The 16,614-nt window shown below is 43.7% G+C and overlaps 1 protein-coding gene across 3 annotated transcripts in view; it reads right to left on the bottom strand.

The window, feature by feature from the left end:
• The window catches only part of LOC125746292 (bone morphogenetic protein 1-like), a 43,554-nt gene that overhangs the window by 22,878 nt on the left and 4,062 nt on the right, over positions 1–16,614 (bottom strand). For 2 of the 3 annotated variants that reach the window (XM_049020100.1, XM_049020101.1), the window contains exons 2-6: positions 9,082–9,180; positions 8,821–8,958; positions 7,753–7,870; positions 4,827–5,005; positions 4,270–4,375 (exon numbers count right to left, since the gene is read on the bottom strand). In XM_049020100.1, coding sequence (XP_048876057.1) covers positions 4,270–4,375; positions 4,827–5,005; positions 7,753–7,870; positions 8,821–8,958; positions 9,082–9,180 — 640 coding nt within the window. Of the gene's footprint in view, positions 1–4,269; positions 4,376–4,826; positions 5,006–7,752; positions 7,871–8,820; positions 8,959–9,081; positions 9,181–9,961; positions 10,163–16,614 lie in introns of those variants that run through there. The other variant, XM_049020102.1, reaches the window with a different exon arrangement.

Below are 16,614 nucleotides of genomic sequence, written 5' to 3'. Positions count from 1 at the left end.
TTTAGTTCTAAAGTGTTACCACCCACAGAGCTAATGCCCCCAACACCCACAATGCCCCTCTGCCTCTGGTACACAGCCTCCCATCTGAAACACTGAAGTACTGCAGTCCAATCAGTCATGTAGGAAACAAGATGATTATGCAGGGAAGCCAAAGACAAGGTAATTGCAGGTCAATTGAATTTGGCCAGAAACATAAAGATTACAATGTTCTTAATGAGATATGTTAAAATGTGTACCCACTGAAAGTGCTGCAAGAACTTCCAGTGAAGAATGACAACATGAGCCACCCATGAGCCAAGGCCAGGCTCAGTCTGGCGACCTCCGGATCACAGGTACAGAACCCACTGTGCCACACGGTGCCGACTTCATTGGATGATGGATTGCATGAACTGTGAATCGATGCAAATCAATGCAAATTAGCGATGATCAAAAATAGACATGGTGAAGAAAATTAGCAATGGAAAGTTAAAAAGCTGCTGGATTTCCAGGAAAGTGTGAAAGAATCTTCTCTGGAAACCAAAAAACAGGAGAAGTGTGTTGAGTAAAAATCGCAGCAAATCTGAAAATGATCGAAAACTATCCGTCAGACCTGGAGGTAGGCCAAGGAATATTTCTGTCGTATACGTTTAGCCCCAACAATGGATGCAGAAGATAAAATAATCAACAAGTTTCAAGAGGAACCAGGCAGACCATGCAGGTGGAATACCAATTGCCATGGACTGCCTCGAAATGGCAAGAAAAGCAGTGCAAATTATCCAAAAGGTCAAACAAAGCTTGATTGTGACGCAAATTGACTGTATAACTGCCTATTGTGGGACAAAGCATGAACTTCACTGAACAAAAATATAAATTCTACACTTTTCCTAGTTTGCAGCAGTTCGGAAAAAAAAATCCAGATTTTTTAAAAATGCTTTCAAAGTTTGCAAAGAAAAAAACGTACTACAGCATGTGGACTGAACAGCATGCACAAGTGTCCTTATTATCAGAACAATAGAAAGATTTTTGCAGGTATACAGGACAATAAACTGTGTAGGTTTTGTTGAGCAACACAATAAACAAGCAAACAAAGAATCAAAAAAGCAGAATCGGCCTTCAAAATCACAGAAAAACATGGTTATCATCAACTATGAAGTTCGGAATAAATTTAAAAGACGTTGGAGCTGTTGAAGAATTTACCCTCCTATTAGTAATTATGTGTGTCAAAGGGGAAAAAATTGTAGAAGGCAGAAAAGAAAAGGAGAAAAATCATCAAAAAAAGAACATAACAAAGTTAAAGCTGTACAGGATTGGTTGAATAAGGGTTGATTCATCTGACTGAAGAAGAGCACACTACTGAATAATCCATCCATCCATTTTTCAAACCGCTTATCCTACTCGGTCGCGGGGGGTCCGGAGCCTATCCCGGAAGCAATGGGCACGAGGCAGGGAACAACCCAGGATGGGGGGCCAGCCCATCGCAGGGCACACTCACACACCATCCACTCACACATGCACACCTACGGGCAATTTTAGCAACTCCAATTAGCCTCTCAGCACGTTTTTTTTGGACTGTGGGGGGAAACCGGAGTACCTGGAGGAAACCCCACGACGACATGGGGAGAACATGCAAACTCCACGCACATGTAACCCAGGCGGAGACTCGATCCTGGGTCCCAGAGGTGTGAGGCAACAGTGCTAATCACTGCACCACCATGCCGGCCCCCTACTGAATAATCCATGAAGCAAAGTCATCCAATAGCCATTGCAGAGAAGCATCGCGGGAGGTCTGAATGATCAAACTGTGGATGCAACGGCAGAAAAAAAACATAACAGAACGAAAGGTGAGTGTAGATTAATGTTAAAGCAGTAACGTTAAGGGCGCCTTCCCACTCTGCCGCTTTATTAGCTGACGAAATTTTTCTGTGTCTTTCTGACACAGTTAACTCCATTCCAAATGCATCAATATTATCTAAAAATTATGGCCAATTCGCAGCGTACAAAGTAAATTAGAAAAAATCCACACTCCTATCCCTACAACATACTGCCTCCCTGAAGCTTCTACTGTAGTTGTTGCCAAGGTTTCACATGCCTGGGGTGTGAACTCAGAAAGTTATTCTTAGAAATGAAGAGAACATAGAGCTTACAAGACATTCCTTGTTCGGCTAACAAATGCTGGACTTTTCTGTTAAATACAGTCCTATTGCTGGACACTCTCTTACAGAACCACAAAAATCACAGCATGAACACTTACACGCCACACTCTCCCCTTTAGGTGATGATACACATGGAAGCTTTTTGAGCCACGATGATGGGCAACAGCCAACCAGGTAAGACAAAGGGCAACTCATCTGGATCTGGATGACTGTGAAAAGTTGCCCACTGCCTATTAAAATTGTTCAAGTAGAAATTTGTTGCCCAGAATCAATGGGAACGTGCCTGAGGAACACTGGTCAGCAGCACTGTCCGGCAACATTGCTTCAAAAGTTGCCCTGTGTGTCATCACCTTTTGGCACAATCCTGCCTTTCTTCTGGGGGGGCAGCCATTAAAGAATCTCGCATGGTTTTCCAGGGGTGGTTTTACCTTGTGGGCTCTCTATGATAAGATATCAAAACTACCTTCTCTCTCCCAATCACACTTTTTCTTTATTTACAGACTCTTTCCGTGTTAAATTCCTGCAAAGTTGCATTAAATTGTCCCTTAGTTGACCATTCCCAGATTAGGTACATGCCAGAGGAGAAGCAGGCGATGTGACATTTGTGTAACAGCTTCATCTCACAGGTACATCCCAAGGTCACAACATATATGCATTAAGACAATGAGCTTCAAACCCATTTCATGCATGCTTGAGATCTGGGACATTAATCTCCTCTCATCTAGAAACTCAGCCCACCAATGAATTCACTTTACATTAATTGACGGCACACGTCCATGAAACCCATTTCGAATGAGATGCACTGATCACCGTCACCTGTGTGTGAATACGGCAGTGGGCAGGATGCACCCGGTGTTCTGGGAATGTCTCCGTAGTTCTGGGCTGAATTCATAGGTTCCTAACAAACGCCTGCAGCACTTCGTCACGCTCTTGAAAACATTGTGCGGCTTGATCGGTCCGTCGGCTCCACATACAGCACAGTGATGCATGTGCTTAGTTTTATTATTACTGCTTAATAGTAACTATTTTGTGCCGTATTTTAATTTTTCAGATTTTCCTAGCAATTCGACTCAAAGACAGACAACCCGCTTGTTTTTTCCATCCCACAGCACAAGCGCTTACATGCAGCACAAATAAAGAAAGAGAAACTACTCTGCAGGCAACGTTTCACCATTGTTTAGTACCTGGGTTTCAATTACGCTTCACATTGCTATTCATGAGAGAACAGGTGCTAATCGACAGGAAGCAAAGGGTAAAGCTGAACGGTCAAATGTCATTTATATTGCGAGAGAACATCTGGGAATGCACCTCTGCTGCCCCTTGTAATGGTGGCGGTAAGTGTGATTATAGAGTTGGTGCCGATGGTGTTGCTTTGCATTGCAAATCTGTATTGCAACCTGCCCAATACAGCGTCAGCTTTTTCATCTTAAATAACGGTGTTTGTCAATGAGGGAAACCTGCTGGTAGACAGAGTACTGCGCAAAAGTCTTAGGCAGCCAAAGAAAATGATATTTCAGTTAACTTTATGTTGGTGTTGTTGTATGCCTGTCAAAGTGTGTTAGCTTAGCCATTGCAAAACCTCTGCTAAAATCACCCCCATTATATCCAGCCACCCGTGCATTTTTGACTCGACCAGAAGCACATCTCGCATAGCTAATCAATATCTCCGTTTTTTTACTAATTAAGTTAATTAATTAAGCGAACTGGTGGTGACATTCGACAAACACATGGAACAGCTGGAGGTTTGGGAACTGAAGCGGTGTTCATCCAGCCATCCAACTATATATCAGTAACTTTTCTGCAGAACAGAAGAAATTTTTCTTAGTTTTTATTGTGTTACTTTTAATTTGCACATGTCTAATGTTAAATTGTGTCTTTTGTTCAAAGAAAATATGTACTTACTATCTAGATAAATAGCTTTAAACGTTTCTTTTGACTGCCTAAGACTTTTGCACAGTACTATAGATTATCTTCACTGGCTCTCAACAAAAGCGACTTTGAAAATCCTCAACTCCAACAGTTGAAAAAAGAACATTGTCAAGGCAGCTGATTTGCAAGGTCAAACTTTTCAACTTGCGTCCCAACAAATTTGCCTCAGAAGAGGAACCCCCCCCCACCCATCGACTGCACCACCGACCTGGAGAAGGTGTTCCTGGCGTAGTGCATGATGCTGTCGAAGTCGTAGACCTCCCCCAGGGAGTCCACCTCCCCAGGTTCCATCTTCAGGAAGTTGTACTCCTGCCCTGAGGAGTGCGTGCGTGAGTGCGTGGGGAGGGGATTGGGGTCATAAAGACAATACAATAAAACTACACCATTCACAGCACCCCTGAAACTGCCTGGCTCAAGTCAAGTGACATCACATTGCACATGAGTTATTGTGTTGGAAAACTATTGGTTAAAGCGTCTCTCCAATAGGACAATAAAACAGTACTTACTAAGAAAACAACACACATTTTATACTGGAATATTAAACATAACATTGTCTTTGTATGTTAATGTGGTATCCAGTTTGCCAGGTTATCTTAAACGGTAATGTGCTTTACACTCTTCTAATTAGAATACCAGAAATCACTATCCACAGGTACTTGTGATTGACAACAGGAAAACGCATCCGGCATGTAATCGTACACCTTCAATGGGATCAGTGGAAGGCAGCAGCACGCAGGCAGGAAGTTAGGCGGCGAGACGCGGTACCTGGCTGGATGTTGCTCCTGACGATGCTGACGTGCTCGTCGCGGTCGGGGCGCGTATGCTCGTGCCAGAAGCCGATCACGTGACCCAGCTCATGAACCACTATGCCAAATTTGTCACAGTTCTTCCCAATGGAGATGGCCTGGGGCCCCCCGCCCCTCCTGCCCACATAAGAACAGCACCTGTAGGGCGGCGACACTCAGATGTTATAATGCAGACAGCGTGCTTGCAAAGCAGGCTTGTATAGTAGCTATATTTTAAAGTTACAGCTTAACAAATAAAAGGTACGGTAACATACATACATATAAACACACAGGCTTTCAATTAATGTGCACTTACACAGTGCTTAGTGACAGGCCCCTAAAACAGGGCAGTGTGTATGACATGCATGTATCTGTATGTTCATACGGACTGTATATGTTTAGGGGAAATTTTGAGAAAATTACCCCAACAAAAAGGAAAGATTACAGTGACCAACACAATTTTTTCCCCCCAAATTTTAATTATTAAAAAATAAAAACAAAGATCACACGGTTTTCTTTTTAATCTGTTTGTGAATTTTGGTGGTTTGCATTTTTAGGTCTTTAATCGCATAAATATTACAATTAATAGCAAGTCTTTAAACGTGAACACAGTAGTGTGCGTGTGTGTGTATGTGTCTGTGTGGGGGGGGCGCATCCAGGTACTGTAGGATTACCTGGATCAGTGTTTCTCAAGCCGGGCCTTGGGGACCTTCAGCCGGTCCACATTTTTGCTCCTGCCCAACTCCCTACCAGACAGTCCACATTCTTGCTCCCTCCCTGCTCCCAGTAAGGGAGCAAAAATGTGGACCGTCTGGTGGGCTGAGAAGCACCGCTCTAAGCATTCCAGGGGCTAGAATGGATCTCTGATAATCTGTCACATTATAAGGCACGGGAACCGAAAGTTAAAGATCAGCCCCTAGCCCCTGTGAGTCATTTACCCGCCGTAATGCATGGGCGTCTGTGTCAAGCCGCAGTCTGTGGGGAACGCGGGACGCTTTCTAAAGAAAGGTACAGGACCCTGTATGGCATCACAGCAGACACAGTTGGTGGAAAAAAAAGAAGAAAATCAAAAGTGTGGTGATATTTCCTTCGTTCAGAGCTTTCACACAAGAACCAATAGGAAGAATAGGAGTCTGCGAAATCAGCCGTAGGTCAGTGGGTGTGGGCGATGCTATTATGTAGTCTGTACAGTCATGAATGCACTTCAGTTAAGGTACGCGTCTGCATGCGCACAGTACAAGTCGTCCGCCGCAGCTTTAGTCAGGGGTAAGAGGTGCAAGTGACTGAACAAAAAGGTCAATGACAAAACTAAATGGGAATCTAAGTGGATGCTAGCAGGAAGAATTCCCACTTTCATAGTTGCAGGGGAAGCATAAAATCGGTGCATTTACCAGTAGTGCTTCTGCATGCCGCTTTGGACAAATGCATCTGCTAAATAAATAAATGTGAATGTCAAGAAATTACGTCTGGCCTCAACATATATGAATAAAACTAGATATTGAAATATAAAATAAAGTATTCGCCTCACTAATATAATATGGATCGAAAATTAAAATTAGTATACTCTATAATACGTTTTTTGCATTTTGGTAAACTGTTGTAATTTTATGGCTATTCATGTCACGCCCGGCTCGTCCGTTCCTCGTGTGTGCCACGCCCCCCTGATTATCCACGTGTGCTTCCCTGATCATACCCAGCTGTGTCCGATTATTTTCAATCAGTCCTGCCTATTTGAGTCCATGTCTTACCAGAGTTCAGTGTCTGTCATTGATGTTCGTCGATGCCTGTGTTCCGTCCTGCCCTTGCCCTTAATAAACCCCTAGTTCTGCCCCGTATCCTGGCTGTTTGCATGATCCTTGCCTGCCTGCCTGTCCGTGCGTTTACCCGCTTGCAGCGAACGTGACAATTCATTTGTGCAAATTACATTATTTCCACTAAAGGAAATTTTGAAATGACTTTATAAATATGAATTCCTTTTTCACCAGTTATGAACAGGTTTTATGGACCAAAAGAATATTGGCTTTGATGTCTGGTGATCTGCTGCTTCCAATCAACGGAACAACATGTTATTTCTGAGAACAATTAATGCTGATTTCTTAACTAGGGGGAGCAGATATTTAGAAACATCCAGTCATGTTTTCCCCACTATAATTAGTTCTAATTTGTTTTTTTGCCATTAGAAATCACCGCAAACGTCTCCTAATTTTGCAGCATGGAAGATAGATGGGTAGGCTATTAGATAGCTGAAGCAAGTCCATAGCTAATGCAAAGTGATTTAGTTACAGTTTAAGCAATTTTTATTCAATAAAGAGTTTAGTCAAGTTTAATTAACTAACTGCTGAGCGCAACAGAGGAATCAGATTAGAAAACTCCCATAACCAATTATATTTTTTTTACCAACTGTAATTTAATTTCTCTATAACCTTTGTATTGTAGGGATAAATATTTTATTTATTGGTGGTGCAGTGGTTAGCACTGTTGCCTGACACCTCTGGGACCCGGGTTCGAGTCTCCGCCTGGGTCACATGTGTGCGGGGTTTGCATGTTCTCCCCATGTCGTCGTGGGGTTTCCTCCGGGTACTCCAGTTTCCCCCCACAGTCCAAAAACATGCTGAGGCTAGTTGGAGTTGCTAAATTGCCCGTAGGAGTGCATGTGTGAGTGACTGGTGTGTGAGTGTGCCCTGCGATGGGCTGGCCCCCATCCTGGGTTGTTCCCTGCCTCGTGCCTATTGCTTCCGGGATAGGATCCGGACCTCCCCGCGACCCAGTAGGATAAGCGTTTTGGAAAATGGATGGATGGATGGGTTTCAGATAAATATAGATGACACAATGACAACACTACTGCAGTTTAAAATACTTGTAGTTTCGAGGCATCTGTGCGAGTTTTATTTGTGGCTCAGACTCACCCGCATGGTCGGTATGTAAAGGCGATGTAGCTATCCTCTGTTGTTCTCTCGACGAAGGTCACACAGGTGTGCTTCTCCCAGTGGCGCATGGCCTGCCGGAATATCGCCCTCTGGCTGCCTGGGGTGGGATGACCAATCATTGACCTTTATGACATCATCATCTCAACATCCCCCTACTCTGGCACCCCGCATCAACTAAGGTCTTTCCCCCTCAGCTGCAAGCGCTCAAAAAAAAACAGTTACCACATGCTTACGGTACAGAGGGGCAAAGAGGTTAAGGAACTCAGGATCTCGAGGGACTGAAGGGTTGCTGATTCACAGAAAGGACCATGCTGTTTTACCTTTGAACAGGATACCAAAGGCTGAATGACCCAGGGGAGTGAGGATAAACCAGGTAATGGACTTTTGACAAGAGTCACATCAGTGATAAAGCACAGCGGGTTAGTACTTGTGTTAGTGGCGATGATAAGAAGGTTGTTGGTTTGAATCCTGGGACCGGCAGACATGCTGCCATTGGGTCCTTATGCAAGGCCCTTAAGCCCTGATTGGCCCAGGGTGATTGAAGGCTACCTGACCCTACGTTTGGAGTTCAAGCTTTGCTCTCACATCTATGTGTGAAAATAAGCATGAAAATAAAACTGCACAGTGGAGGGTACATCAAAAGGGGGGGGGGGCTTTTTCATGTTCAGATACTTTTTATGTTTGTATATTTATGTACACATATGTGTACAAACTGCTAAAATGATATTTATCTATCAGTCACTTCCTGAGTCCGGAACCCCACAGCCATCCTATAGGACATTTCTGCTCCATTAAAGCACTTGTTCCTAACCCATGTCTGTGATTCACAGCAATTTCCTTAGATAAGGGAGCAGATCTGGGCTGAAGAAGCAGCAGGTATGAAGGGGCTACTAACCCTGTAGGGATTCTGATGTTGTACCTTTGGATGGCCTACCTGGCCTGAATTTCTAACAAGGTCAGAGCTTGCTGGCCAGAAAAGTTAAAATGAATGTTTTTGGATGATTTCGGAGACTCTGGGCATCATGTTTGTCTTGCCTCAAAACTCACCACTGAAATTCCCGCTGATGATATACGGAATGACGCCCTCAGGCCACACCCTCTCCATCCTGGAGGTCGCCGCCCGTTTCTTACGGAGGGAGTTCTGGTCACTTGGCCCATTAGGTCCGGTCCCATTTATCAAAGACTCTACCAAGGAAGAAGGCAACTTTCAGCCATGATCCTAAACCAAAACACGGTAGAGTTTCTTCAACTTTGCCAAAATGTTTCTGAAAGCGATCATCTAACCCCTGATCTGCAGCCAAGACTCACCTGGGCCGGTGAGGTTGACGGTCGCCTCCTTCTCGACGTCGTCCAATTTGAAGAGCTGGAGATCCTCCTCGTCCAAAGCGATGTCACCAAGATATGCAGCTGGGAGCGACGGAGAGACAAGCGGTCACCCGAAGAAACTATCAAAGTCAGAAAGACGTGAATAGAAACATGGACAATCAAACAACCACAGAGAGAGGTACACAAAGACAAGCGATCTACAGCAGAGGCTCGCTGAAAGAGGCTCATGTACGTGCAGGAAAGATGCATGTAAAGACAGAAACAGAGAGGACAGACAGAGAAACGCATCTACAACACCCCATTTGCATGAGACCAGCATGAAGGTCACATTATCGCATTATTGTTCAATCAGCAATGTTTGCTAGATGATAAAACACAGAGGTGTATGAATTACAAACAGCAAATTACGCCAATTAACTGATTAAGACTCACAGGGGTTTAATCAACACACTCATCTAAAATCTAATTGCTTTATTAATTGCAGTTGAGTTATCGACCAGCAACTGAAGCATCAAACTCCCTTCACTGCGGATCCTCAGATGGTAACTGTCAGAGGGAGAGGACTCGGTGAAGCAGTGGTCATTCCTTAATGAGCTGGCGAGATTTCACTGTGGAGCCCAAGTGACCGTAGTCCTGGGGGTTAAGGTGCTATTAAGGGCCGAATGGATGGGCAGGTTCGCGACAGAAGCTGTTAAGATCTTCCACATGCAGCCGTCCACGCTAGCGAAAGCCAATCAGCACAGGGAGTGGGACGAGAGCAAGAAACAGATGATGCACCTGTTCAGCTCTCTCCACATCCTCACCTCTACAACACACACGTCGCTGCCCCCCCCACCACGACACCCACGGGCTGCCTGCATACCCACACGCGCAGGCACACCGTAGCTGAGAGGCATCCTTCTTCAATCAAGCACCTAGGCCGAGCAAGGTACATCATGCTGGAGCTGCAACGTCCTTCCAGCAGAGGTGGTGGGCTGGGGTGGGGGTGATAATGAGCCATTGGATCAGAACCGCAGCTCCCAGAGAGAAGTCATGTGACGCTTGCTGGGGTTGTGTGAATTTGAGCTTATTCTGCCATAGCTTCCTGCTGCAATGTCGCCCACCAGGGTCCCCAGTTTCCCAGTGCCAATCGCTGACCACTGACAAACATTTTAACAAGAGAGAAAAAGAAACCGGTGTGACGGCAAATTCCAGTCAGGATTACGTCAGTCAGGCTCCCCAAATCACCTATTCACCTACAAGGGAAATTCCAGGGCAGTGAAGATGCTGGGGAAGACAGGCAGGTAAGCTAGCAAGCAAGAATACAAGGATACCAGCTAATAATTAGCCATCTGTTAAATTACTTTGGGGTTCAGGCGAGGCATCCCTCGACAGGGATGTGTGGGTGCTTGGGAGAGGGAAGGGGGCTAACCCTGCATGAATAGCTCAGTGGTACGATGCTGCCACCATTGTCTGGCAGCCTTTTGTTAGTGGATTTACAGCATTGAGGGCACTGCAGGGGGAAGTGCATCCGCTGATCTCTAAAGGAACTGAGGTTCACACCTGGCTGCAGCTGTCACAGATCAGCCTCATATTACACAAGCGTTTCGCAGCTAAACTCTGACTGTATGCTGCCTGTAGTATTACACGGTAACCCAAAGGAAGACAAACCAGATTCATATGGGTAAGAACATAGGAACGTAAGAAATTTACAAACGAGAGGAGGCCATTCGGCCCATCAAGATCGTTTGGGGAGAACTTAACTAATAGCTCACAGTTGTTAAAATCTTATCTAGCTCTGAATTAACGGAACCCAGGGTTTTAGCCTGCACTACACTAACAGGAAGACTATTCCATACTCTAACTACACGCTGTGTAAAGAAGTGCTTCCTCAAATTCAGTTTAAAATGTTCTCCCGCTAATTTCCACCTATTATATAGTATAATTATACACTGAACAAAAATATAAACGCAACACTTTTGTTTTTGCTCCCATTTTTCACGAGATGGACTTAAAGATCTACAATTCATTCCAGATACACAATATTACCATTTCTCTCAAACATTTCTCACAAATCAGTCTAAATGTGTGATAGTGAGCACTTCTGCTTTGCTGAGATAATCCATCCCACCTCACAGGTGTGCCACATCAAGATGCTGATCTGACATCATGGGTAGTGCAGAGGTGTACCTTATACTGCCCACAATAAAAGGCCACCCTGGAATGTGCAGTTTTGTCTCACAGCAAAATGCCACAGATGCCACAAGCATTGAGGGAGCGTGCAATTGGCATGCGGACAGCAGGAATGTCAACCAGATCTGTTGCTCGTGCATTGAATGTTCATTTCTCAACCATAAGCCGTCTCCAAAGGCGTTTCAGAGAATATGGCAGTACATCCAACCGGCCTCACAACCGCAGACCACGTGTAACCACACCAGCCCAGGACCTCCACATCCAGCAGGTTCACCTCCAAGATCGTCTGAGACCAGCCACTCAGACAGATAATGCACGGCCCCATGTTGCAAGGATCTGTACACAGTTCTTGGAAGCTGAAAATGTCCCAGTTCTTGCATGGCCAGCATACTCACCGGACATGTCACCCGTTGAGCATGTTTGGGATGTGCTTGACCGGCGTATACGACAGCGTGTACCAGTTCCCACTAATATCCAACAACTTCGCACAGCCATTGAAGAGGAGTGGACCAACATTCCACAGGCCACAATTGACAATCTGATAAACTCTATGCGAAGAAGATGTGTTGCATTGCATGAGGCAAATGGTGGTCACACCAGATACTGACCGGTTCCGAGTCCCCAGACCCCCAATAAAGCAAAAAACTGCACATTCCAGGGTGGCCTTTTATTGTGGGCAGTATAAGGTACACCTGTGCACTACCCATGATGTCAGATCAGCATCTTGATGTGGCACACCTGTGAGGTGGGATGGATTATCTCAGCAAAGCAGAAGTGCTCACTATCACACATTTAGACTGATTTGTGAGAAATGTTTGAGAGAAATGGTAATATTGTGTATCTGGAATGAATTGTAGATCTTTAAGTCCATCTCATGAAAAATGGGAGCAGAAACAAGAGTGTTGCGTTTATATTTTTGTTCAGTATATATAATTATATTATATAATATAGTATATTTATACTAATACTGAAGTAGCCATTTGGCTGAACAGCATCCAGACCTGTTAGAATCTTATATACCTGGATCATGTCCCCCCTTAGCCTCCTTTGCTCGAGGCTGAACAGATTCAGCTCAGCTAACCTCTCCTCATAAGACATTCCTCTAAGACCAGGAATCATTCTCGTTGCCCTACGTTACACCCTTTCCAAGGCAGCAATGTCCTTCTTAAGGTATGGTGACCAAACCTGCACACAATATTGTAGGTGGGGTCTTACCAAGGAATTGGTACAAATGGGAAGAAGTGTATGATTACAAGGAGTGGGAGTCAACTTTGCCTTTGATAAGCCACCAAGTAATCCATCATCCGGCAATGCACCAGTCCACAAAACTATGCATCAATCCATCAACACGCTCATTCATCATTCAGTCCATCAATCTGTATGTCCCTCCAGACCCTCAGACAAACCGCCAGCATATTCCCAGTCAACGCCAGAGCTTGTGTGTGAAAGTTACCAGTATGGGGGATGAGGAGGGGGAAGGGGGGGGCTGGCAATCAACAGAAGCCACGTGCCACGCATGCAAAGTCACGGGACTCCTTTTCCCCAGCATTCCATAGTCGTCACGGCGACACAGCGGGCTCTTACCCAAAATTAATCCCCCTCACACAGACACTGCTCAAATAACCTCCCAGAGGCTGGACCGCCCCTAGAGGAAAGCAAGGCAGGCCGGACCAGCAGAAACGTGGTCTGTCATCTGGGTTATGCACACGCACAAGTGGGTCAGCTATCTGATGCTTAGGGACAGAGGGCTGCTTGGGGTTTCTAACTTGGTCTAGTAAAAAGTTCAGAGACAGAGAGCAGGAACTCAGCCTGCGTCATCAGCTCAGAGTCACACCAGAGGTCACTTTCCCAACATGCCTTGCTTCGGCACAGAGTAGCAAGCACCAAAAATATTCCTGTTTAATTGTTCTGGGCCAACTCACGAATAACCAAAACCTCAAATAAAGAAATGTTCATCTTCATAGATTTTAAAACATTTTCTTTTGTCCAGGTCTGCACTAGGCGGACAGTCCCTACGAATCCTTTTATCGTGATAATCTTTGTCTGAATTTATCAAATGCCTTGCTCCTTGAACTGCCAATCCAATTACAGCACCTCAAAATTACATTTATTTTACTTAGCAGACGCTTGAAGTGACGTACAAGTCTCAGGTCAGCCATCTGACGCTCAGGGGGAAAGAGTTATAAGTGCAGCTCGGCTGATCCTCCAGTGAAAGTCCAGGTACACGTGTAAGCAGTATGGGAGCAGGAGCTGCACAACTTCTAACCAAGCAGGAACCCAGTAAGAGTAACCAAGGAGAGAAGTGCAACATCAAGAACATTCAGGCAACATGGAGTGGTGTAGCTAGTAGAGAAATTCTTGGAGCAAATGGGTCATGAGGTGCTTCTTGAAGGTGGAGATGGAGTCTGATGACCAACAGTGACTTGGCGGCTCATTTCACCATTGGGGAACCAAACGAGTATTGACAGCCAATATCCCTTCACAGAACACAGAACAGAAAGGATGTCTGTCATTAAACCCTCCTGGTCCTACGCTGCCTGAATTACCAGCCATGCGTAAAATTACATGCCAAACACAGGTTGTGTGAAGGCCGGTATCGCATCCAGTCTCCACTATTAATCAGGCTACTTATCTGCATCCTTCTGCTCTTCTGCCCAAGAAGTGATACAGTACTACAGTAGTTTCCAGCAAAGAGTCTCCAACATCTGAAGGTCTATCAGAATAACAAGCTACATAGGTGATTATGTGAAGACCTTGACACCACCACCTGCACTCACACACAACCCTCTAGCAAATGAAACAGACTGACAAATTTACACTTTCAGATTTAATCTGTCAGAAGCGCATCGCCTTGCCAGTTACAGTAAGAGCAATATGTGAGATCCTTCTCAATCAAAGACCCTTAACTATGCTGTTCTTTGCTGAAGGTTGTCGGGTACAGAATGCCTATGCTTTGGCATACTCTGTTGGATGATTACTTGCAGAACATTCCAGAATGTCTGCCACTGAATGTCAGTAATAGAGTAGCGGGTCGCTATTAAACCTAAGTGTGCTTCCATAGCCATACTCTATATAAATCAAAGTTGCTGCTATTTAGTAAAACCTTTTCTAAGCTTATGTCATGTCATTCTCCCTGCCTTGGATGGATGGATGGATGGATGGATAATCTTTTCTTAAATGCAATATCCAAAGTAGAACATGTTGCGGAAACTAGGCAAATGAAGGCTTCTATTTCAAAACCCTCAGCAATCCCCTGAGCAAAAGCTTTTATGTTTAATTAAATATCTAGCTGAGTATTGTGAATTTTAAGTATCTGCTTCTAAAAAAATTTTTTTCCATTACCGATTTCTGTTTATTATTCATCATATGTGGATATAATTAGCGTCACACTCCACTAGCGAGGGGGATAAAGACAGTCATGCTTTTCCACTCCGAGACTCTACTTCCTGTCTTACTACATTAGGAAACACTCAAACTATTTCATCTAAAACGCAAGAACTTATTGATGGATGATATAGGGTTGTGGATATTAAATTGATTTCTGATGCTACTTTATGACATCAGAAATAAACCAGAGTTTATAAAAGGTTACCGAGTTGTTCACCCAGGCTGAACTATAAGAACGAAATATTATTTGCCCCGCTGGGCAAAGAGTCCCGTGAAACATCATAGTGCTAAAACCAGACAATATGGCTGGGTGCAAGTTATTTATAACAGGAAGATTTTACTTACAGCTTCACAGAATCTTACTGAAGCATTAAAACATACAACTATAAAGGGGTTTTAACCATGAAACTGTAATTTAGAATTTTACAGTAATTTGTATACAGATTTTTACACTTTTAACTGTAGTTTTCTCCAGAGACTTCACTGCAGTCGAATGTGAAAATGTGGTTGAATATATCTTGGTTTTTCAAATAGCTTTTTCTGTACAGCTGACTGAAGTACATCTGGAAGATTCCAGTCATTCATTGCCAGTGGTTTTGAGAAACATTTAGAGTGTATAATTAAAAATACTCATGAAATAGTTGAGATGTTAATCATCTCTGCAAACATCATATCCATTAGAGACCCATAATTCAGAATCGTGATCTCCTCTAAGATGAACAATATTCTTGTTATTAGAAATCACATTAGGAATAATGCATTTTAAAACAACTAATCTTGAAGATTGATATCTATTTCTCACACTGTTGAGACACACTTCCTTTCTATTATTCCTGGTTTGTTATTATGACAGGTTCATATATAGGTTCATTTGAAGAACTGGCAACGTGAACTGTAGATGAAGATTGTCACACTCATTACAAGTGCAAATATGAGGTCGCAGATGTTCAGCTCGTTTTAAAAACACTGCTAATGCTGAACAGAGTCTAGCGTAGCCTGAATGTGTCACTCCTGAAGCAAGGTTCCAGGATACAGGGCTGCAAAAACATAGCCTCTATACCATCTTGCATTCAACCTGCCTGCTTTGGGGTTTCACCATTTATCTGTTTCTTTAATTACCTTCCTCTTTATATTATACAGAATAATTAATGCTAATAATCAATGCTGCTACAGCTGAATCGATACCAACATTTTCACTTCAATACAGATGACGTACGTCATCTGCTTTGTACGTCAGTAACATTACCAAATCGATACTGTACAACATCCCCATTTATGTATTATATTGCTTTGAAATAAATATGCCTATTTATGAATTAATCAGCCTACAATATAGTTTTAACATTATCAGTGAAATATGTATAGATCAATTAAGCTATCGGTGCATAGATTCTGTTATTAATTTGGCCTAAGCTGTTATAAAATCTCATCGATAATGCGTTAATGTTAGGCTGCTCATTCTGTTCATCATTTAGCCTCGTTGGCTAAACGTGGCATGACGTGAAACTGAAATAGAAAACGTAAAAACCAATAAATTACATCGTAATTGTGTGTTTTATATCTGTTATCACGAGCACCTAATGAACATACATAAATGTAGATCTTGAAGTGCCGATATTCAGCAGGTTTTCTATCCTACCTGGACAGGTGTGCTGCGCCCTTGCTGCAGCGTACCTTCTCTGCACATTCACCACTGCTTATCAGATACACGTGAGCAGCGTGCAACACTGACTTCTGTCTCTAATTGCTGTGGCTTCTTCGCACAAGACACACGTGAAATGAGTGTGAGCGTCTCTCTCCGAAATGCAAATCTGGCACACCAACTACGTGACGTATCTTCCTATTTTGATGTGTCCGATAGAGATGTATAGCACATTTTTATCGAAATGATAGAATTGCATTGTTTTCAATTTTGGTATCGCGATATTGATAGCAGGATATTTGCTGCTGCCAAAC

The sequence above is a fragment of the Brienomyrus brachyistius genome, chromosome 7 (assembly GCF_023856365.1).
Source record: "Brienomyrus brachyistius isolate T26 chromosome 7, BBRACH_0.4, whole genome shotgun sequence".
Lineage (NCBI taxonomy): Eukaryota > Metazoa > Chordata > Actinopteri > Osteoglossiformes > Mormyridae > Brienomyrus > Brienomyrus brachyistius.
The sequence above is the reverse complement of the archived record's forward strand: the minus strand, read 5'-3'. Positions and strand labels throughout refer to the sequence as shown.